Source organism: Buceros rhinoceros, unplaced genomic scaffold (assembly GCF_000710305.1).
Source record: "Buceros rhinoceros silvestris isolate BGI_N320 unplaced genomic scaffold, ASM71030v1 scaffold26536, whole genome shotgun sequence".
Classification (NCBI taxonomy): Eukaryota; Metazoa; Chordata; class Aves; order Bucerotiformes; family Bucerotidae; genus Buceros; species Buceros rhinoceros.
The window spans coordinates 8,052-32,219 of record NW_010416472.1 but is presented as its reverse complement, the minus strand read 5'-3'; the positions used below and the strand labels follow the sequence as shown (position 1 = coordinate 32,219).

General features: G+C 38.9%; 1 protein-coding gene across 1 annotated transcript in view; it reads right to left on the bottom strand.

Moving 5' to 3' along the window:
• The window catches only part of LOC104494908 (rab proteins geranylgeranyltransferase component A 2-like), a gene marked incomplete at its 5' end in the record, with an annotated part of 48,952 nt that extends 29,309 nt beyond the window's left edge, over positions 1 to 19,643 (bottom strand). The window contains 7 exons of the mRNA XM_010137807.1: positions 1,765 to 1,990; positions 3,972 to 4,092; positions 4,768 to 4,884; positions 5,949 to 6,324; positions 10,194 to 10,318; positions 11,426 to 11,498; positions 19,577 to 19,643. Of these exons, the coding sequence (XP_010136109.1) occupies positions 1,765 to 1,990; positions 3,972 to 4,092; positions 4,768 to 4,884; positions 5,949 to 6,324; positions 10,194 to 10,318; positions 11,426 to 11,498; positions 19,577 to 19,643 (1,105 nt within the window). The remainder of the gene's footprint in view (positions 1 to 1,764; positions 1,991 to 3,971; positions 4,093 to 4,767; positions 4,885 to 5,948; positions 6,325 to 10,193; positions 10,319 to 11,425; positions 11,499 to 19,576) is intronic.
• Between the last annotated feature and the right edge of the window lie 4,525 nt (positions 19,644 to 24,168).

The following is a 24,168-nucleotide window of genomic DNA, read 5'->3' as shown; positions in this document are numbered from 1 at the left end:
ACAATTTGTCTGCCTGAGCACCTAATGATGTAGGTCCCCATTTTGGAGTCTCCACGCGAACACAGTTTAGGTACAGATTGGAGGCTACTGACGAAAGACATTACTGAATGACGTCTCTATTCAATGCAGTCTGGAACACCACCTTGCTGTCTAATGATCTAATGGAGACTTCAGGTAATCTACCTATCTATATCTCATACAGGACAATTCCACATGGCCTTTGTTAGTTGTTGTGGCCAAATAAGACCTTCTGCAATAGGCCCAGCTGCTGGTGCCAACCAGCTACGTTATAGACACCTTCCATGAGCTACGATGCTTATTCCAGAATGTCTCAATCCTTACATAATTGCATCCAACCTATATACTGCCCAAGAGGCTCAAGCTGCTGAGGCCATTCTGCTAAGGCAGTAATTTAAGTAGTGTTATAGAGAAGTAAAACGGAATCTATCATATGGACAAGACAGGAAGATAATGCCCGTGGCATCCTGTAAGCCAGAATTTCTTAACAGATAAAAAGCAGAACCTGTCCACCAACAAAGAAAAAGCAGGAGAGACTTTACACTGATTAAACAAATGATATACAAACATATCACGCAGACAATGAAATGGCTTCACCATGCAATACTGCGTTTTTTAAATGAGAGCTAATGTTTACTTCAGACCTACAGGTTACTCCATTAAAAACCCACACAGAGCAGATGGGAAGGCTGCTTGCCAGCAGAAGAAAAGATTAAAAAAACCCTCAGCCTTTTAAAAGCCAGTTGAACTGTTGGAAACAACTGACAATTAAAACCGCCCACCCTCTGCACGTGTATTCTTGATGGTCCCCAAAAGCATCCATGAACAACAACTCTGCTAGAACTACCATCCCTAGCACACCTCAGGAGCCACGCTAAAGACTGCCTTATCACTGCCCCGAGTTCCAGTGAAGGGGTTGAAGTGCATGTTGGTTTATCCTGGATTCAGCAGGGGTTTCTGTCTTAATTACTTTCTAGGGCTCAAGTAGTGGAGAACATACAGTTGCTGTTTAAGATGTCGGAGAGTAAAGCTGCAGCCTGCACATCGCTCTGGGTAGCAGGGCTTCACGGTATTGTTCCTGCTGTCCAGGACACAGGTCTATACAGACCTGCAAAATGATGTCAAGAGAATAAGGGCATGATCTCGTATCAGTTGCCCTGTTTAAGTCAGTGATTTAACAAAGGTGACAGAATTACTATTTTTTTAATTTAATAATAAATTGGACACAATTTATGCCACAAAGGTGGCATAATTTTGCTTCTTTCAGAAAAATCCAGTTCATTATCAATTATCTACCTGTGAAGGGTAGATGCACTTAATTAGCACTAATTAGCAACACAAATTGAAGAAATGTACCTTCCCGTAACTTCAGGAAGACTAAAACCCAAATTTTCTCAACCTACCAAATGCACAGTCACCCTTTTGGTCAGACATCGCTCCACGTTTCCCCTCTCACTTTTACGTATAAGCGAAGCAATCTCGTCCTTTCCTAGGCAGCCTATTGCCACCCCATCAGCCGGACAGTACAAGCTGCCTTTGTGATACAATGAAAATTGTTCCAAACCATTAGTGGTTTCAGATGTTTCAAAGCATAATTTCCAAATTTTTTTTCTTTGATTTGAGGAGTGGAGGAATTTCACAGCCAATAAAAATGTAAAGCAAATAAAACCAACATGAAGTTGTTAATGGGATGATTCCTGTTGAGTGATCGCAATGATTTCTTCGTGGAAGATAAGTGAAGTTTACCTGCAGAAGCACTGGGGGATCTCTCCTTGACCATACAGAGGAAACAAAAATGGTGTATTGCCATAGCGGCCAAGGCACTGGAGAAATTTTTTTGTTGCCTGAAGACCTTCAAGGGTGCTGCTATCAGCCTCTGAAACCATCGCAATAGAGTGAAGAATGAAGTGCTGCAAGCTGGGTGTTAACTTCCGCGTTCCCAAGAACTGAGCAAATGTACTGTTCTGGTAGTCTAAGGAAAAAGGACATTCAGGTGAAGGGTACAGAGTAACATTTGTACCATCTCCTGTTTCAACTCAAACAAGTTTTTTTTCTCTTTAAATAAACAAAAGCAATTGAGTTTTTCCACAAACATCTTGATGCAAATTAATAATCCAAGTCTGTTTAAAAATTTACTCCCAGAAAGTGAGTTCTCTCAGGGGACGGGAATATCACTCCCTTAAAACATTTCAAAATCAGCAGTAATTTGAAATTCAAAGGAACACAAGCCTTTCAGAGATGTTTCATGTCAGTAATACATCTCTGAAAAACTCTAGTTATCTTAATAAGGAAATTATTTTTTTCCCCAGGAACAGCCTGTATTTAAGCAGTAACATACCTTCCTACCGTTCACAAATCTGCTCTTAAGCCTATTCCAGTCACAGGTAAACTCACAGGCAGTTCAGAAACACTCTCATCAACACTGACACTAGTACTGCCAAGCTATACATTCTGTTCAAGATTCAACCACTGTTTTATTACAAATGTATCTTACTACCCTTTGTGCAGCCATGCAGCAAGTCATAAAATGACAAAGGGTTTTTTGTTTTATCATTCTGAAATAACTCGCAAGTATTTCCTCACTTCAGACTTCTTACCTAACTCCAGATTTTACAGAAAAAAGCTTAAAAAAATTACCCACTATCACGAACCCTCCCCTGTTAAAAGTCTGCCTTCCCACAAATGTAATGAGACCACTAAGATCAATTTTACATTTCTGAAGTCTTTGCATTAGACTAATCTGACTCAAAATATTCCCAATTACTTCCTAGGCTATTTTACAATGTAGGAACAAAACCTGTTTAACTGTCTCTGGAAGTAAAATAAATCTAATGTCATTTAGGTTCATGAATCAAGGGATTCACTTAAAATTGATGTGGCATCTCCTTTTTTCCCTTAATAAATTTCCTAAAAACCACCTATATTCTCTCGCTCTGAGCACACCTCCATTTCTTCCAGAAGCAGCAAACTTGAAATTACCTGTAATCTATAAACCACTTCAGTCTAACGAGTTTTTCCCCCTTCAGGAGTTTCTGGAGTTCATTCTTTCTCCTCACCTTACCAGATCACTCTGGATATTGACCAACTCTCTCCTCCAGATTTTACAGTAATTTCCTCTAACGTTTGTACCTACTCTAAAGGTCTTGTTCAAGTTATCAAACTAATATCATAATAACTGCTGCTTTTTAACACTAGGTTCTTTCAAAATTGCTGCCTAGCCAACCTCTGAAAGCACTGATACGCTTCAGTCCAAAATCTACAGTTTAACTATGCCTATTTCCTCATTTTGACAGATTTTCTGGTTTTGCCTCAATTTACTTTTTGACTCCAAGAACTTAGAATGACACTTCATTCTTTGTACCCTGACATGCATCAACCCTAAGCACCTTCCTCCCGTTACCCAATTTTCCTCTTCGACCGGGTGCTCATTCTTTTTCACACATTATGGTTCAGATATTCTCTTGTCTGAATAAGCCAATGGTTGATAAAGGCACTTTGAACTTGCCCTCTACAAATAAATGGCATTAAACTACATCTGCTTTCAAAGTTAAAAATTACACTTTCTCCATTTCTGATTTTGTGGAATATATTGTGAAGATTTACACTACCTAAAAAAACAGAAAAGAAAAATCAGGCAGGTCACACCAGATTAAAAAATCCCTGCGAGGGGGAAGTAAACACCTAAAAATTATAGAAAACATTTTGCAATTTTGCTGTAATAGGTAATTTTGCTGTGAAAGAAAAACATAAATAATAAGTGATGGAGGAACTAGAAGTGCAAGTGCCTAAGAAGAACTTAACGCTGAAGTGAAAAGGTCATGAAAAGGTCAAAGCATACTTTGGAAATGAATCCATAAAAACGAACTGCGTAAAAACACAGGAGAGCTATCAGAACTCCGGGTAACTGAATGAACTCCTAAGAAGAGAGCGTACACCGTTCAATGAAACACTACCTTCGTATTCATCGGGGTGTTGTTCATAGTCCAAACAAAATGTCAAAAATTTCATTAGCATTCTCTTCTCCACCATCGTGAGCTGTTTGCTGTTGAAGACATCTGCTCTAGAACAAGGTACCTGGAAAATATTTTTTAATCCTTTCAGACACTTTCCATACTCTGGGTGTGAAAAGCACCAAGTAACACTATCATCTGATTACCTAACAAATATTTAAAAGTACTATTTGGTACTCCAGGAATTTTCTTATATATTGCTTTCCATTATTTTCTATTACAATAAAAGTTACCGATTTTCCACAATAAAAACATTTAAAAATATTTTTCAGCCTCTTCCCTGTTTTATTTCCCTTCAATTTCACTTGTGTCTCTGACTGCAGAGTTAATCAAAAGAGCCTGTTTTAATTAACTGTGCCCAAATCTCCTGTTGCCATCATACCAATGACTTCGCTTGTAAGTAGCGGAGAGAACAACCAAGTCTATGCTATGAATTTGAAAAGCTAAAACCTGTGAATCTAATTCTTAACTGACAGGTCAGTCATGTTCTAAACATTTGAAATGAGGCAAAGGTTTATGTCAATAATTTACTAGACTGCACTTTTTTAACTTTTTGAGTATTTATAAATATTTTTAAGTGACCCATACTAACATCTTTTCATTCCAGAAATGAAACAAAATTCAGAATCGTAAGGAAAAAGACCAGCTTATTGTTACAAAATGCTCAAGAAACCAGTTTCTAGTATCTTGACTTTAAAAAGATGAGATTAAACACACGCAATACATTGTTTTACAATACCTGTTCTACCTTTCCTTCTCGAAAGGCAAGAATTCGAGTCACATTTTTAAACTCTGCGTATCTGCTAACATTCGACTTAATCAGCAGGTCAATTAACAGACCTCGGGAGTAAAGCAGCTGCACGGTGAAGAAACAAAAGAAAACAGTGAGCAAAGAGAAAGTGCTTACACCAAACAAACCTCCAGTGATACCCACCGTATCCATCTGCAGGGTGTTTTCTGTAAGAACACACAGTGAACTAGAACCCAAGTAAAAGAGTATCTAGATCTAGTACATGCCAAATCCTATTAAATTAACGGGAAGTGACCACACAACTGGAGGACACAAAGCAGTGCACAGGAGAGAGATGGAGACAGGGTCACCCTACTGCTCGTTTAGTTTTATTGGGCTGGGAGTTGTGGCTTGAGGCAATTTTTTGCATTGTTCTCAAACAGTTTCTTTGTATTTTATATCACGTATCCCTGATCAGTGAATTTTACAACCTTCACCTCCCAGTGTCAGTAAAGTACATGACACTGTGTAAACCATCACTACTTAATTCTTGAATTACTGAAATGATAACGTCACATTTTCTACATTTCTAAATTCCTTAAACCCCCAGTTCTGGTTTAGTAATTTTCTATTATATTAGTTTATAAACTGTCTACCTTGACTCTTTCTGCAAGCTACAAACGTGTTACAAAATCCCACAGTGACAGAAATATAACTATTAACTGAAGATGTCTCTGAATTGAATTCCTTTCCAATAAAATTTATTACAAATCAGTGTTTTAGTCTGAGTACAGAGAGACGATGAGACTTTCACAGGAAAATCTAAAACCTAGGAAGCACTCCAATACGAAAACTATTTTTCGTTTTAAGAACATCTAAAATCTGCACGTAGATTGATTTTCCTGCTTTAAAAATAATTTTTTTTTAATGGCACTATTTAACAAGAGCAATTTTGCAAGTATTAATTAAGTGCTAAATTTCTGAGCTAGGCTTTATGGACTCTTTGATTATCAACAAACACTATGAGCACATATGAAATGGCTCCTGTTTGTTTTGAGTCTTGCTTACTTTGCAAGAGTCTTTTTTGTCTCAAAGTTACTGCATCAGCCCTCCGCAACACTGAAGATGTGTAAAACATTAAAGCATTTTCAATAAACGTACTTAGAGCAAAACAGTCATTCAGCTCCTACCTTGGAAACTAAATCAATATTAAACCTTCTGCCTTCTCTAACAACGTGGGAATAGGTAATTTTCTTTGGTTCTTGGGCTGAAGTTTCTGAGGGCGCAGCTTCAGTTTTTCCTGATTCCAGTGTGGCCTCGCCTGAAGCTGTACTACAAGCGATGTCATTCTCAGACGTTATTTCTGCATCGTTCCCTTCCCCTGCACTTGCTGGCTCAGGGCCTCTAGCCTTCTCTGGTTCCTGGCTCTCCACCTCGGGTAAGACGCTCTCCGCTGGTGGACCCTCTTTTTCCGGTTCCTGAGCAACCCCCTCAGCACCAGAGGCTCCAAAGACAGGCAGCTTCGACAACGCACCAGCTTCTTCAACATCTTCAGCTGAATCCTGCCTGATTTAAAACACAGGGGGAAGAAGGGGGGGAAGAAAGTCTGTTAAAGAGACTTAAAAACTTGTTTAAAGTGTGGAGTCAGTGTCAGAATGGAAACTGCCCGTGTTTCTATGAAAAGCACTAGAATTTCTTTATCCTTGCCAAATCAGCTGTACCACCTACCACAGAGTTCTGGTTCTCTGACTGCAAAGCTGTAATTCAGAAGTATTTTCATTGAGGAGAAAAAAGAAAAACCAAACAAAACCCCACAAAAATCTGGGTTCTTATTTTACACAAATTCAAATGAGGCAATGAGCTTAAAATGAAAATCAAAACTCTAACAGTGAAACCCAGTACACAGCCACACAAACAAAAGAAATATAGTATTTTTAAAAACAAACAGTAAAGCAATCTGATTAGGTTTTTCCTAAGGATTAAAAATCCCTTTGAAATTGAAATGCAAAAGTGCATCCAAGCCATTAAACTCCAACGTTTTCAAAAACCACACCTAGTGAAGAAATGAGAAGCGCTTTCCATAACAGACTACTTGGCATCTGCTACCACAGCCCATCCATACGAGAAGCACACAGTTCTGACCTCGACATAAGGGAAACTTTCAGACTTCTTCATCTTTGACCTTGCATTCTAACTAGCTGCCCAAGCAACAGCCCTACAGAACCAAGTCCCTGCATGCAGCAATGTTATTCTCATGCAGGTGTTACGGATTTGTGCGCAGTAGACGCAGCCAGCCCAGCGGAGGGACATTACCACACAACATTTACTCTGTACAGTCCATTTCCTTCTCACGACATAGCTCTTTAAAATTCCTCTTCTAAAGCAGACCTCCACTTTTAATCTCATCTCCTCTTTTTATCTTGAACTTCAATGACATCTACCTTCGAAACTATACTTTTGAACTTAGAATTTCAGTTTATACTACCAGCTGAGATGAATCAAATTAATGTCATTGAAAGTGAAAGGAGTTCAGCACTAATTTCACACTATCTTTTTATCTTTATACCACAAGCCATTAATGCACTGAATAAACAATTTAATCTTGGCTGAAAACTAATGAACTGTGATTTTAAAGGTGACCTGCAAACGTACGGTACAAAACTTTAATAACAGGATGGTTAAAATTCGCTGAACAGCAAGGAATTATTCCGTATACACATAAAACTGCTCCCTCGTACATCTGTAGCCTTACAGATGGAAGCAGGGGCAGATTTTCTGTTACAAAACCCCTATACCCTTTAAAAGTTGCTTAAGGACTTGGGGAGCTGACACGGGCTCATGAAAATAAGAGTATGGAGTAAGTGTCTCAGCTTGTGCCCAGCCACCAGGAAGCACTTATTCATCAGTGGGGTAAAATGCTGCCCTGGGAAACACAAGAACTGCTATAATGAAGCACTAATGAAAGAAGTCTGGGTCTGTACCTTAATCGTGTCTTTCTGCTTCAAATAACTGTGAAATATTAAAGAAAGATAACTCAAATATTTTCTTAAAAAGAAATCAATTAAATTTGGGGTTCTGTTTTGATTTTTTTTAGGAGTTTGGAACACAGTGTTTGTGAAAACTGCAAAAGCTGTTTCCATTAATGCAATAACTAAGAGTGAAGCTTTTATTTAACCCATCCTAAAGCTTTTTGTAACACAAATTCAGAGGCAAGTTTTCTTTCTGCCTTCCCCCAAGCTCAATGTAGAGTTCAATCACATTTTCAATATACTTGTTAGAGCTTTTTAAATCAAAATAAAATTTGGATTCGCGATGCACTGTATTTTTTCTAGATCACCCTGAAAAGCAGCATAACAGAAATGTTGTATTTACACGTTTTACATCTCTATTCAGTTCCCATTAACGAATACGTAACTCTGCTTGATTTGCAGCTCTATGCATTTTGGAATGAAAGCCTAAAAACTGTACATAATCCAAACTCGCAACACCCTTCCTATAGGAACAAATATCCCTGAATAACGTAAGAACTGGCTACAAAAATGACTCCAATTGAACTTCTGTACAGACAATTCTTCTCCTAATTCAGAAAAAAATAATACATCTGCAGACAAATTGTTGTGTAAATTTAGAATATTATCTTGCACCATTCATCAATTAATGGTACTAACAAAGGAATATCTTAAAATGAATGTGTCTTATTAATGCCTTGTAACAGCAACCCCTTTGGATAGGTCAGATGAAAAATTGCCAACCAGCTGGTTAATTTATTCAGCCCAGGTGTTCACTATTTATTTTTCAGCCATTCGCCTTTTTTCCATCCAGCTTGTTGTAGACACAGTATTCTTTCCCTTTGATGGATGCACTTTGTTCTAAGGCCATTCATTTCAGATTTGCACTGTGTATATTATACTGCTACCCAGCTGTTTATTCTTTCAAAATAAATGTTTAATGGTTACTTCATAGGAGTTATAAAAGTTAAGCAAAAATGCCAGGACGTGTAGATTGTCAGAAACAAAATAATTGACTCGCTCAGAAAGTTTTAAGTGATTTTAGAAAACTTTTTCTTTCTAGATTTGTTAATCTTACCATTCTTCCTTGTGCGTTTTGGGTTTTTTTGGTGCTAATCAAGAGAGACAGCATTGTACTGCCAGCTAAGCGAAATGCTTAAAAGCAGAATTTTCTCTTTTGTCCCAACTCAAGTACAATACTCACTTCTTCAAAGCGTGAAATCTTAGCGCTAAGGGGTTCATTTTGGAGCCGGCCATCAGTCAGCACCACATCTTCTTAGGGAAATCATACACAAAGTTAAGAGACTGTGAAACCTTTAATGCGACTCAGTACTGGTTCCGAACAATACTTATTACGGGAACAAGATTACAATTACAATATCCGAGTGATTTCGCTTTAAAACAAGCATAACGTTTCTCTGCAATACAGTCCAGAGCCGTTACTGTGCAGTACAGTACTCTGGAGTATTCTGAGTCTGTGACCTTCTGATTGTTGCAAGTGTAAATCACTTTTTTTTTTTCCCTACCTGTGAGGTTTGCAGAAAGAAATACACATTTCTATCTGAATACCTGTCAATGTTTCATTTAGCTACCTGTGGTATTGTCTAAGGGATTCAAGGTTAAACTTACACAACAATCCCAAAGGATCTTTCAGGAATTCAGAACAGTGTCCAGTTCAGCACAAAAATCAAAAGATAAAAATGATAAATAAATACCAAGAAATATCTCAGTTTTTCAACGGAGGCCCATAAAATTTCCATTCATTATTTCTACGCTTACACTCCACTCAACATCACTGCTTCAAGAGGTTACTTTCAGGTGTTCCTTGCCTTGCAGTAGTGTGACGTGGTGAAAAGCTTACCTTCTGCATGACTTGCATATAACAAAGGATCATTCTTCTGTTTAAAAATGTAAACAAAACATGGAATTTCCATTTGTAACTTCTGCTAATGCAGACATACCTCGACAAATACCTAACCAGAAGATACATCAGTCCTAAGACGGGATACAATTCTTCAGGTGCTTATGCAACAAATATTCACACAAAAAAGTGTGTATTTCAAACCAAGCATGGAATTCTCATCTGTTGTACGTAAAACAGGAGCTGAGTTACCTTACTTCAAACACAAAGACTGTGACAGCCCCAAAAGGCCAACTGTTAGTACAGTACAGGGAGCCTTTGCCCACCCAGTTCCTTCTAAAGCATCATGGGGAAGCACTGCTGAATAATTAAATCCACTGAGTATAAATCTGACAAAGGGCGTTTTAGCCCAATTACCCACAAGGACATTACGAACATTTTGGAGGTCACGGTTACTTTTTCAGCCAACATGTTACTGTGGTCAAATACTTGAAGCCAAAAGCACAATATGATTATTTACCTCTGAGAATATAAAATTATTTGTATATTTCTGTATTTATACTTACTCAACAAAACAGAAATCTTCTACATGTTGAATAGTTCTATCCTTCTTGCTAAGAGAAATAGCTTCTTCATTCTCAAGGATCAGTTTTCCCCAGTCTTCACGTTCATCACTGATATCCGTCTTTTGCTTCCAAAGAACAATTAGACAATTACATTTTGTACTGTGCCAGTTGCTCTGGAACTATAAATCGCTGTAGCCCAAATAATTTGTACCATATTATATTAAAAAAAAGGAGGAATCAACTGTCTTAGTGGTTTTTCTATTCAGATGGTTTAAAATAATTAAAAGCTGGTTACTTTATTAGAGCAGGTCAACATTTGTAGTACATTATTAGCCTTAGTAATCTGAAAATACAGTGTTAAATGAAATACAAGTTATAGCAGAGAGCTGAATATAACTAGGTTTGCCACAGCCAGGTGAGTTCCAAATTTTGCGACATTTCTCTTCGAACAGAGACCATATGAAAAAATAAAGTGATTTGGGTATTGCATTAATCTGTCCACACAGTAATCTCTAAATCATACAACAGAACAGAGAATAGGAAGTTCTGATGCTGATCATGCCAGAAGGTCACATTCTGCGATAAACTAAAAAAGTTCCATCTTCTACGGACCAACAGGCAACTACCGCTTCAGTAACTAACAGGAACACCCATTTGCTAATACAGTCCAAGCGCTCAACCTCCTCAATAAATATCCTCTTCACAAGACTTCCAGTGGACTGCCATGAATTACATAAACTTTGGTCACTGAAAAATACAACTATCGACATTCATCTTTTTGTCCTGGTTATAGGATGTTTCAGTGGAAGGAGGATCCAATAACTAACTTCCTTCCAGTAAGAGTCAGCTGAAAGAACAAGAAAACCAAAATGGACCAAAACATCAGTGACTGGAAATTAATCAGACAGGAAATGGAAGAGATTTTTATTTCCAGAAGGTGCTGGGAAAGGATTCAAAACCATAGTGCAGTTGCTTCTACATAAATTCAAGAACCCCAAAAGTATGACTGCGCACTCGACTGGGCTCAGATGACAGTATTAACAAAGCAGTCCGAGAATGCTAGGTCAGAGGGTTAAGTTTTAACCAGTAAAACGGGAAACTAGAAACCTCTTTGATCTGCTGAATTATCAAAGCGAAAGAGCATTGTGGTAATTTGTCTTGTGATAAATTATGCAAACACCCAAGATTTAATGTTAAGGAAAGTTCAAATAAGTAATTTGGGAAATTTTTACCTGATTTTCTTTAATCCAGGACAATAATCCTGAAAAACTAAAGCTGGCCCAGTTTCCACCATAGTAACTTCTCCTGTAAAGGAAAAACAACAGTCAAACTCAATGGACAGATAAAACAGCACTTTTCCAGGTTCAAAGAAAAAAAAACAACCAAGTTTGAGACATTGAGACCACAGTCCAAAATCAAAGTATTTGGAGGGTAAAATTAATAATGCTGAGAAAAGTGCATGAGATGTTATGAGTCAGAGGAAAATACAGCTACTACTGCTTTGCGGCCATGACTGACTCTACTCCTCTAACTCAAAGTCGTACTACACACAGCTTTACCTCAGAGTGGAGCGGAACCAACGAGTCTGCTGGTACCAAGTGAAATCTCGCAACAGCCAGCTTAGGTTTTTTGCAGCCGTACCACACTCCTCAGGTTCAGGTTCCGCACAGCTGCCTGGCTTCTGGCTGCAGCTGGAAGGTACCACTCTGCACTGCTCACCGCCTCGAACTAGCGGGCTTCAGGAGGCGGCTGTGCCAGGGAGGCGTCAGTACAGTGGAACAGAGTCCAGACTAACGTCAAAAAAAGGGAAGCGCACTCTGTTCTTTATCTGCTGCTTACAGAACAGGTTATGCTCATTACAGACTGCTAAGATGCTCTGGCAACACTCTTACTGAACTGCATATACTGTAGGTGGAGCCAAAGGAGCTGATTTGGACAGAATGATCATACCTCCCTGAGTACTGTTCGGTTTATATTTACCACCTTCTTTCTGCATAGAATCATAAAAAAATACTAGTTTACTCCTTTTAAATCACAGAAAATTAATAATTCTGCTGTTAATGAAAGTCTCTGCTCTCCCTTTTTAAAATTTTCCTATTAATATTTCTTTAAACATCAGTTGGATTAATTAGCTTTTGTTTCACTCATAACACATCTTAAATATTTAACAACTCTTACAGGAAAAAGAAAAGTGAAATTACATTTAAAAAATCAAAAATAAAAAAGTCATTTCAGGATTTAACTCTGTTCTTTGGCAGTATATGCTGGCACTTCAGAAGCGTGAAAGAAATCCAAAAATACCCTCCTGCATGGGTATCTAATGTTATCGCATATACTAGAAAACCCCAACATCTGGGGAGGAAGATTTTACAGAATAACACCGAGACTGTTCAATCAAATAAACTTAAAATCTCACCATAACCTCCCCCACTTTTAAACTGTAGAGATAAGTGAAAAATCAAACTCCGGTTTGATTCTACTGCTGAAGATGGGATGGTTTTGACAAGACTTATCTGCACTGACAAAGGCTTCATTAGGAGTGTCAGCCCCGGCACAGCACCAGAGGGTGATGCTCTGTACCCTGGTGCTTACTTAGCATATGAAGGACAGATGTCTGCTGCACAACGCCTAATTGCTCCTGACGACAAACTGACCTAAAAAAGTCTTTCAGCTACTGCAGGGCAAGAGCGAAGAACATAAATAGGACATCTTCTGCAAAGACAACAAAATCCAGCATTCACTGAACAAAGGTGGCTTCAACAACACAACGCAGTGCTTAAGGCCCTGAACTGGGGGGACTGGGACTGGACTGCAAGTGGTCTACCCTGCAGTCTGGTTACTCTAAGCAGAAGAGCTCCATCTGCAGATCTGGTACCAACCAGAAACTCCCATCTTCCATACAGAGGAGTTCACACTTACCTCATTATGCGAATGACACGGGTGAGGCTTAAAAACTGCTCTGTGGTATCACACAGAGTACAGAACGATGATGATTAAATATATTAAACACCTGATTCTGCCTGATTTCAGACTGTGAAACAGTAACTGATAGTCGCACGCAATGACAATCTTCACCTTTGTTCTAGCAGGTTAGTTTCTTGCCTCTTCTTGAGATTCCACTGAATAAAATACTCCATACCCATATATTATCTGCCGCTTCTGGGATTTCCAAAAAACACAGCCACAAAGATTTATTTTTAAAGGAATCTGCTGCTATAGTTGCAAGTTTCCTTGAATATGGAATACAATCTGTCTGTCAGAGCAAGGCAGGCTGTTGATCATAGAAACTGCAGAAAACACCTGCCTAAAATTAGGGCTGGGTTTCTTCAGTCTATACCAATATAAATTCATAACATTTAGAATATTTAAAATTAAAACTTTCAGTAAGAGAAAGCAGTTATCTTCACAGGAAGTTAGAGAAGTTTATTTGTGAGCTGTCAGACATCTTTGATGTAAACATTCCTCCTTCATCAGGTGGATTTTCCTTTGAAATTGCCTTTTTTTTTACCACCAAGTATGCGAATCAATCTTTTCAGCAAAGTGCTCTACAATGCCGTTCTGAACTCAAATCCATTTCGAGAAGGCGCTGTGGCCTTTCTCAAATGGGCAACGAATCACAGCCATCCTTCCATTCCTCCGGCGCCTGAGCACCCCTCCCAAGCTACTCTATAGCACCTCAGATATGATTCTGCTCTTGAAGCATCAACTTCCAGACTTTTCTCCCCAGAATTTTAATTAGTTTACCCTGCACTACATGGTGAGTCAGGACGGTTAGTTTTCTCATCTGAAAACACGAGAGAAAGCAGACAGACGTGATCACTGATACAATGAGCAAAGTTTTTAGTAAAAATCTTTGTGAGGAATTCTGAAAAGAACTGACTAACGGTTTTAGAATTAGGAGTCACTTGTCTCCAAATATTTTTTCTATAATTGCCCTGAAGATGAACTGAGGAATTCCTTAAAGTAATGGTCAAGATCAAAGCCTAATTAAAGCTAAAATATTGTCTCAAAATCTCGAGGACCAAGCTCCTCTCTTCTCCTGCTATATTAGTGAACTATAAAGATGGATATTCTCTCCCTTTTTCAGGGTTATAATTCAATTATCCTCTACAAACATGATATATTTGCAAGGTGTCACAGCAGAGTTAGAAATTAACTTTTCCACCAAGTTAGACAGAGTACAGATGTTTCCTTTTTCTAGCATACACTATTTCCTAGAGGAAATTTGCTCAAAACTCCTCTATGCTATCTGGGTTTTCACATGAATTAAAATACTGCTGCTCAGTTCAGAGCTGCATGCAGAACTGCTGAAGCCAATTTTGCAGAGTTTTGGAAATGTAGCCCAGGTACAATTTAAACTCTGCAAAAAGCTTAAGTCGCTCTTTTCCTACGTCAGTTTGTGATTTTTTTTTTTTCTCAGTGACTAACATCACTTTTTCTTCAAATACTCTGAAAGAATGAACAAATCCCAGTCCAGGACACTGAAATTGAAAATTGTTGCCAACTAATCAACGTTCTTGGAACCCAAACCAAGAGAATATCTAACGTCCTTTTAAAGACAGACTGCAATTTGAGAAAATGCACACTTTTGAAACCACGAGATACACAAGTATAAGATAAGAAGAGAAAAAGCATTTTGTGGATTCTGCTTGTGAAGAAGATGGCCCTTCCCAGCACCACGTGTAACAGCCGTGGTCTAGCAGTCAAAGCTTGTGATGTCTGAAGAAAAGCTGCTGATGCCTCACAACTGCTCCCAAGAGCTGCCTGCACATGTCTGTCCCACATTTGATCTTTCAGAAGGAAGTCTCAGGCCATCAGAGTAGCTGTCTTTTGCAAAGGATGTTACTGCCACATCGATTTTAAGGACCTGAACACAAAATGACTTATGTTTCAAACCCATGAACTTTCATGTGCTACCGATTAAGTACACAGTCACGTGTATTAAAAATTCCCGTCCTGGCACAGTAATGGTGGTTGGGAGCACAAGCAGCACCTGTGCTTCTCTGCCTCCCGAGAGGAAGGGTTTAGCCCAATCAACTCCTGAGATCCTTCCACTCAGTAATGGTGGCAGCCACTTGTAGTACATTACATTGTATCCTGCGACACGAACATGACCAAAGGTGACCATCATGGACCAGCTGAGACCATGCTTTACTCTAATACCTTTGCTATGAGATCATACTGTAAAACAAAATACAGACAAAACCAACTTTTTTCAAAAAAGGTGGAAAGGTACCAGAACTAAGAAATTTTGCCTAGGCTTCCTTACTGAAAGTTAAGCATTTCCTTTACTTTTCTTGTGAGAAATTGATCTGCTTTAGAAGCACCCTCTGGTTGTTGTGCTTACACTTCACAGCAGTTAAAGATCAAAAAGAAGGCTATAGGGAGACACAGGATGTATTACAACACATACTTTACAAGTTCCAAAAAAAGTGAGACAGATACAGCTGGGATCTTGGAAGGCGGTGGTTCAGTGCCCAGGGTGCTTTTGGACACTCAGATAAACCAGAAGTTTGGACTCAAGGAACTCTCGAGTACTCAACAGGCAAAGTAAGGTAAAAAGGTAAGATAGATAACAGGTGTCAAGAAGCAAGACATGAGAAGCAAAGAGAGCAAACTGGGCACAAAGGAGCAGTTAAAATCCTGCATTGACACTCCTTTGTCTTAGAATTAAACTCTACATGGGAAGACAAACAAGTCAATGAAGAATGTAGACAATAAGGTCCTACAAATGCTATATTCTAGACGCAGCAAATCAAATACAAAATGTGGCTAAACATACCTCACCTCTAACTGCCCCATCCTCAGTAACCAAACTAATACTAACTACATAGATATATAATTACTAGAAGCAAATAATCAAAAACCCAAAAGTAGAAAATGTAGCAAGCATCAGGAGGAAGCCCTCTGCATAGCAACAATTAGTATGGGAAGCACATTCACCCCAAGTAATCAACTTTTAGTCTTGATCTACCCTTCTTCGGCAACTTCAGGTTTAAACTAAGTGCCAATCTCCACATTTTAAATTGCAAATTACTTTTCTAAATCATTTAACAAATATCCTTGAAATTTCACATGTCAACAGCTCATTAATATCTACAGTAAATGTAGCTCTCTGAAAAGAACCACAGATTTTATGTTTATTGAGACAGATAGCTGGCACAGAGAAATAGAGCTTCTTCAATTACTATTTGGCAGAAGGTAACTTTAGTTTAAAATCAGTCTTCAGGAATTTATGGCAACACTGCAGTGAAGTGAGTATTTTGAATAAGATTAGCTACTGTTGATGGCGATGCCTGAACAGCGTTTATAAATCAAACTTAGAATTTAGTATTTTATAACAGGACACTTCAAAGCGATCTTCCATAATCACCTATGCAGTATATTATGATAAATGCAAACATGGCTGGAGATTAAAAGTAATAAAATGATGTACACAAGGTAATGAGTGCAAGCAAACTATAAACAAAGGCTTTATCCAGATATGGGTTTTGTACCTTGTGCCTAACTTAAATGAGACCATTGTAGAGAATGAAAGATTAATCAAAGTCGCATACCTAACACAAGCATTTCAGGAACCCCAAATCTTATTTTCTTATACTTTGAAAAAAACTTACACTCCTGATCCTTCAAAAAGGGAACAACATACATTATTAAAAAGTGATATTCTAAACATAAGCAGATTTTTGGTTGATGAATTTTCAATTATACTGTTACTTTGGTAAAATGGAACTTGAAAATGCATCTAGAAATTAGTATATTAAACTAGACATACAGTACATAAAATTAAATTGCTTTAATGCAGATGAATCTCTGGCAAGCTTTCTAAGACTTCATTTCTCACGCCAAATTCGAATGGCAGCCGGGTGGCAGTTTTCTCTTGGTTTTGGTAGGCTTTTTTGCAAGAGTACTAACTTAAACACAAAAAGCAGATGGCTTGAAACACTTCCCTATTATGGGGAAGGAGCTGTACAGTATAAACATTTCTGGGGTTTTTTTGCCAAAATATGGAATCTAGACCATGATTCAGTAAGCACATACACCAATCAAAACGGCAACTATTAATATGTGCAAAGAATACCTCGGTTAAGAACACCTTCCCTGACCTTAGCCTGCACCAGCGTTGGAAAGTAACTGCACAGGAGAAGGGAATCAAACGTGGAAGCCTTCATTTTCACCACAAAAACAAAAGCATGTGTGAATGTAAATGAGCATATTTAAGTGAAAACAGTAATAAACAAAATCTGCATTCCACAGTTCTAATTGCCTGCTGCTGTGAGCTTTCTGAAAGGCTCTTCATCATAGCTAAAAATAGCCAGGGATAAAAGAAATCAAAGTCCCAGTACCTAACTATTACTACCGACTCTGATAGCCAATGAATACCAAAAATTGAAGTAACAGAAGAGGTTCATCTACCAAAATCTAAGTAGTCTACTAGTAATAAATGCATTACGCTTAAAATCCAAATGTAACTATTTTATTCATTCTTTATCTGCTGATTCTAAAATAGGGTTGTTAATATTTTGGTTAGCAATCCAATAGCTAATGAAAGAATTATTGTAGCAAAACGTTTGAAATTAATGTACTCACATACAATGCATAAGGTCTTCTTTTAACTTGCAACTTCTTTTAACTGCAGACATGTGCACTGTCTCTAGGAAAACCTCTAAACCTGGCTGCTGGACACACCCGTGAATACCACACTTTTCATAGAAAGGGAAGAGCTCAAGATCGCGATGTAAAAATAAAACATTCTGTCTGCCAACCTTGTAATTTCTAACAATCAGAGCATCTAAGCTCACAGTGCTCTTGCCAATACCACCACCTCAAAACCAGCAGTCCCGCTTCTCTGCTGAAATCCAATCAGTACCAGCTAGAGAAGGGGTAATGGGTTGCCTGAAACTAGTCTCCGCACAGACTTTCACTAGTTAGTAACGGAGTTATGATTTCATGGTTAAACATGCAAAATTTTTTTCCCATCACTTCAGATCAGTTTTCAGGAAATTATCCACTTTGCATGCACAAATATTTACTGCAGCTGAAATGCAGAATTCCCTGTAACCTCAGAAAATTATCACGCATTTTAGGCTACGGCGAGATTAAGCAGCAGCAGCAGCGCTGCTAAGGCAGTCCTTGCTTCCTACTTGTGGCCCTCTCACAGAACCATATTAGCCGAGCAAACTGCCTAACTGCACTAATGGTGGAACTGAAAAAGTGGCGAGGGGACAGGAGTCAGCTACCATCAAGAGCAGTGGCAACGCTGCCAAAAGGAACATAAAAAACCCCTGTATAATCATACATAGATCTCACATAACCAACTACAGCAGGCAGAGAGCAGGTGTCTAGGACAGGAATCTCAAAAACTACATTGCATTTGCTGCCTTGCAGAACAACGCAGCCAGCCTCAACAGCAGCTTAGTAGTGACTGATCTTCTCTAAGGAGTTATAAGAAAATAAGAGTTTTGAAGTGCTCCATGGTAGAGAGAGGGATTGTAAGAGTTTGTCTTGGTCAGCTGAGGTTCCAGCATTTGGTCTCAAGCTGCTTCAGACACCACAGCTCTGGACTTGAGTCATGGTTCTAAATTTTTCTGAGCAGGTATACAAAAAAAGGAGAGGTTCAAAGATCCTAATTTTTTCTAAAGAACAGTGTGCATCATCGTGTGTAGTTACACAGTTTATAGAAAATCAAATAACTTTGGCTAATTGGTAAAGAGAAGTAAAACAAAACATTAATCTGTTAAAAGGATGCAATGAAATACACTACTCCAAGTGCTTCAGCAAGTCCTGCTATTTCAAAGTGCACCCGAAGTACTTTTTGAATCATCTGATTTCAGTGGTATTCTGTGCTCTTCCTACAAACTGATTTAGCAGGGGTAGAGAGAAGGCAGCCAAGAAAGCAGAGAGCTATGTTCATCTCCTGCCTTATCAGCGAGGTTCCACTTATCTTCATTCTGGTAACAATTAAAATGCAAAAATGCTTGTGTTAACTTCTCCAGGCATTGAAAGCTGATGCAACTGAGGCACTAGTAAACATTTGGTCGTTAAATTAAAATGGCTCGGGTAAAAATTCTCAGAAAAGCAGAACGTCAGGAATGATAACAGACAGCCCCAAATTTCTGCAACCATTCCTGTCTGTATGAGAGGAGCCATCAACTGCGTCCTTGACCACATCGCTTCTGTTCCAAACTGCTGAGCTCGCATGCAAAAATTCCTGGTTGTACTGATGAAAATAACACCCCCAAAATACGACAGAGACAGAAGTGTAAGATTACTTGATGGCAGATGATCACAAAACACAAGTACTGGAGGGCACACGGACATAGACACAGAAATACTTGCAGCCAGTTTGACTCTTAAAATGGAAAACGATTGGAGTAACTTACGAATCAACATGAAGAACACTCTGACCACTTCTGGCACATGCTGCTGCAATAATAGACTCAGGCAAACCTGAAAGGACACATGCAATTTTTAGAACTTAGTATGGCAAGTTATATTAAAAAATGAAATAAAATTAGAACTTGGTCAGAAATAGGCAATTCAAACACAAGTTTACAATGTGAGTCACTGGAATTTTTAATACCCTCAAGCAACTAGAATAATGAACACTATTCTGTGTTCATTAATTCTTATGAATGTAACACCTTTTATGATTTTTTTATAATAATTGTATGACATGAATCACTTGCAAATGCTACTACCTCTGAGTTAAAGCTTGTCACCAGTATTCCCTAGCCACCTTGTTACCATGACCAGGTTAAGCATCTGCCAGTACAACCATACTCAAACTCTGTAACTGTATCCCTCCTGATACAGACAGGTATTAGCTGAAGGCATTTCTGTGTATTTTTTTTTCCACTTCAAAGTGTCTGACATGATGTGAAGACTGTGTAACAACCCATTAAAACGGTCTTTTAAATGAAGAGATCTATGGTAAATGCTGTGCATCTTGGTACATTGTCCAAGCGTGCACTGGCAAGTGTGAGGGTATAAACCTGCTGGGACGGCATTCAACAATTGTGTATGGCAAAGAGAGTCCTACGCGGTGCTGTCTCCTCTGCATCACCTGGGGGAAAACCCCTCTAGTGGGAACAGGTCTCAGAACTCTACTTGGATTTTGTTTCTGGTTGAACTAATTGGTTTGCTCTGAGGAGCATGCTCACTACTCTGCCTGCAGGCCAAGGCCAGAGAAGCTAAACTGACTATGCAGGGTACTTTCACAGCACACGTAAGGGTAGTGTGAGGGACAGAATGAATGCGAGATGGCTGCCCTTAGAGTGACATCCCTATCAAAACCCCACATCATACAATTATGCTCTGTCAAACCAGTATCTTCTCACTGTATTTAGAAAAGCTATGTAGTGAAAACAAAAACAAACACCAACTGAAAGGCTAGTGATGTTTCTCAACCAGCAATACCTGCTTAGAACAGCGTGTGGTCACAGTGGGAAGTTTAATAAGTAACTGAGGCTGTTCTCTGACTCCAACTCCCACTCACCAGACCCTTACATGCACGGTCAGGTGACTTGGATTTCAGATCAGATGCAGAAAAAAAAGTACAGCTTGCTATCTGAAAAGCTCTATGGCACCAGCTCTGCTGAAATCTCTTTTAAAATGATCTGTTGGCTGTTTAAGCAGGTAATTCAGTAAAAGCGATTAAAACTCTGAGGGACTGGTATTAGGAGACACTTAGGCTACGTATTTAATTGAGGGATGAGATTAAGCAAGTGAAAGGAGTGTTGCACTGATCTGATTTACAGGGCAGCACCAGCAGCTGTACTAGTACAATGAAGAGAGACAGAACTGCAAGTGGGAAAAGCAGGTGTGGGAGGGCACAAACTTCCTCGGCTGGCTTCGTGCCTAACACCATCTTCACAAGAATCCAGGCCTCCAGTTGCCTCTCTCTCTCCAGAGAGAACACCACCCTCATCAAAAAGCAAAAGGCGAGCATGTTGAATCTGATGACTCATTTAAAACACAAAATTTAATATGTTAAAGGTTACTGGACAAATAATTACTACTTGCTAGGTATCAGTTTTCACTTACCTAGAATAAGACACTTAGACTTTAATGGGATATTAAGTACAATTTGGCACTCACAGAAACTAGACAAATAATTTTACATGGTTAAGCAAGTTTTTATTAATTCTAGAACCTGAAATGCAGTCTAGAAAACACCTAGTGGGACTTAAATACACAAACCCATAGCTCCGTGAACTCTTTAAGCCAGCAAAGGCAAACACAATCATCCAAATAAAGAGGCTTAACCTCTCCAGCCTTATCTTTAACCATCCCTGACCTCCTTTCATATGTAGATGGCCAGTTTTCAGCAGACCAGTTCCATGCTGGTGCTGACAGTCCAAAAGAATCTAAATGTTTGTATCAATAAAAGGAAGAAGGTTTAAGACAGACATGACAAATTTTCCAGGAAAATAGCTACAACTTCCCTGCAAATTTTCCATTTTTAACACTTACTGTTTTGATGGATAAAAAAAAAAAAAAGAAATTCCCTTTCTGAATTCATAAATCAGAAAAAGTTAAAATAGTTTTGCATTGCTGACCTTCCACTACAAGTGAAGGCTTATCATGGAGTTAATCTCTGGGGGTAGAAAGAGGGATGAACCATTGCATCAGTTCTTGGGACATGTTACACAGCCTAGAAAGGCAGATAGTCTTTGGAGCTGAATCTTTCGAAGACAGAACTCAGAACTCAGCCCATTCTGAACAAAGAGACAAGGAGAAAACACCTAACAGCAGCACATGCTTCCGGACCATCCCAAGACCCTGGATGCACGCAGCCCTGCCATGTCAAAGCAGCCCCACACTCAGCTGTCCCCTGAAAACATTTATATACATTTCATTTTGCTCCATCTATAAACTATCTGGAATAGAATCTACAACTACTCTTGTTTGTAGTTCCTGGAAAAGGTTTTCCTTCCCTCATTTGGGCACAGAAGGTATTACTCTAGGAGCAGAATTGAGAAACTTGTTTCTCCTTCCTTATTGATAAAAGCCACTGAGAAAGTGTTGTAAAACATCCCCGGCACTGCCTGGCTGACCAGGACTGGAGTTATAGCTACTAGGGCATAACTGATGGCTTTAAGCTTGATCCAATTGATACTGTGTTGGAGGTCTGTTCTTCCATTAACCTTGGATGAAATTGTTCCCTGAATTAGCTTCCTCGCTCTTGAAAGCTGGCATCAATTTTCTACACCAACCCTCTGCTTGTAAGGTACTGTGCCCCACCGAGTACCCACTGGCAACAGAAAGAGCGTAAGAAAGAGTAAGAAAGGCAAGGCTCATGCATTTCAGCTTTTGGAGAGGCTCTTTGGAGGGCTTGATGGAGCAAGACACCATTTATTCTTATGTGATAAAATAAGTAAGACTGTGCCTTGGACCAGTTTCTGAATTCTCTTCTCCAAGAGAAGTAAAAGCACGTGGAAAATAGGTACCTCTGCAAACACAAGTTTCTCCTACATGGGATCTGGACTACATGATGTTTACTTTACAAAAGCCTTTTTCAAGAAGGAAGTCTCTGGTAAGAAGGCCACTGAAATACAGTTATCAACAGCCCCTCTCTACCCAAGATGAAAATGACTAACTTGGAAAAGCCTCCTTAGATAAATGGCAGAGAATTATTTTAATGATATCACATGAAGCTGAACTATCTTCTCCAGGATACTCACACAGCTGTGTAAAATAGGTCCCTTTCAGACCACTCAATAACAGACAAATGTAATCTTTTTATAAATTGTTCCTATTTGGAAACAGTTTCCTGTTCTGAACTTTGATTTGTCACAAACGCGAAGCTGATTACATACACATTCTCAAGCGTGTTCAGACCCTTGCTACAGGGCAGAGCAGGCTCCCAAACCAGACTGCGAGCAGGTCTTCAGATAATGATATATTACAGAATTCAATGATTGCAGGGGAAAGGCTACATCCCCAGTATTGATTCTGAAGTTTCACTTATGCCTACCGAGTAAATACAGCTGGATAACTCTCAGCAGTTTTTCTCACACAGGATTATTCCAACACTTCCCGCCACTCACCCATCTTGGGGAACACGCAGCTTCAGGGTTTGCCAGCTTACGGGGTGACGGACTTAGCACTGTAACCTGTGTCACTCATGATGTTTAAAGTTTTTAAAGAGGCAGTTAAGCAATGATCTGGATCCTGTAACTTGTATCAAAGAACAGTAAGATCTAAATGAAAATCTACATTTCCCTTTAGATTATAAAAAAGATTTCTAAGTTTGTACTGCTATCGAAATCAGTAATCGAATTACTGAATCATCAAGAGATCTGTTCTCTGGTATCATTAATAACAACCAAGATTTCCTACTAAGCTATTATGCATATTAGTCACTGTGAAACACAGCGTACATCTCATTTTATTGCTTTTGAAATGAAAAGGGCTACTGCAAAAGAACATTTTCTCAAATAATGTTCCAAACCTAGACAAAGTTTACACTTGCAATGGTATTAGCAGGAAATAAAAAGCCTGATTAGGAACTGCATGATCCAACCACAAGAAAGTGGCAATAGACCCAGACTTCATAAACATCTGGCAGCACAAAAGGGATTTAAGTAAAGGAATAATGAGTCCACACAATTCTTGTATCAATTTAATATGCTGATTCAGAAGTTCTTGGTATTTGAGGCAGAATCAACTCGGAAATAGCAGCACTTGTTATCAAGAAGTATAAACAATTTCTGTGCTTCCTGGCCCTTTCATACCCCTCTTCCAGAATGCTTACACGTGAAATACGTGCATTATGTTCCATTGTCCTGCACCTCATTCCTCTTACCAGGAAAAGCAAAGATAAAGAGTTTTCCTCCATGAAGGAGGACTGATTGGTACCAATTGAAATCTATATAATCATTCCTTAAAGCCACTGCCTTCTTTCTCCACTTGCTAACCTCCATTTAACAGACAAAGGATTAGGTACATTTGCCTCTCTGGCCTTCTCAAG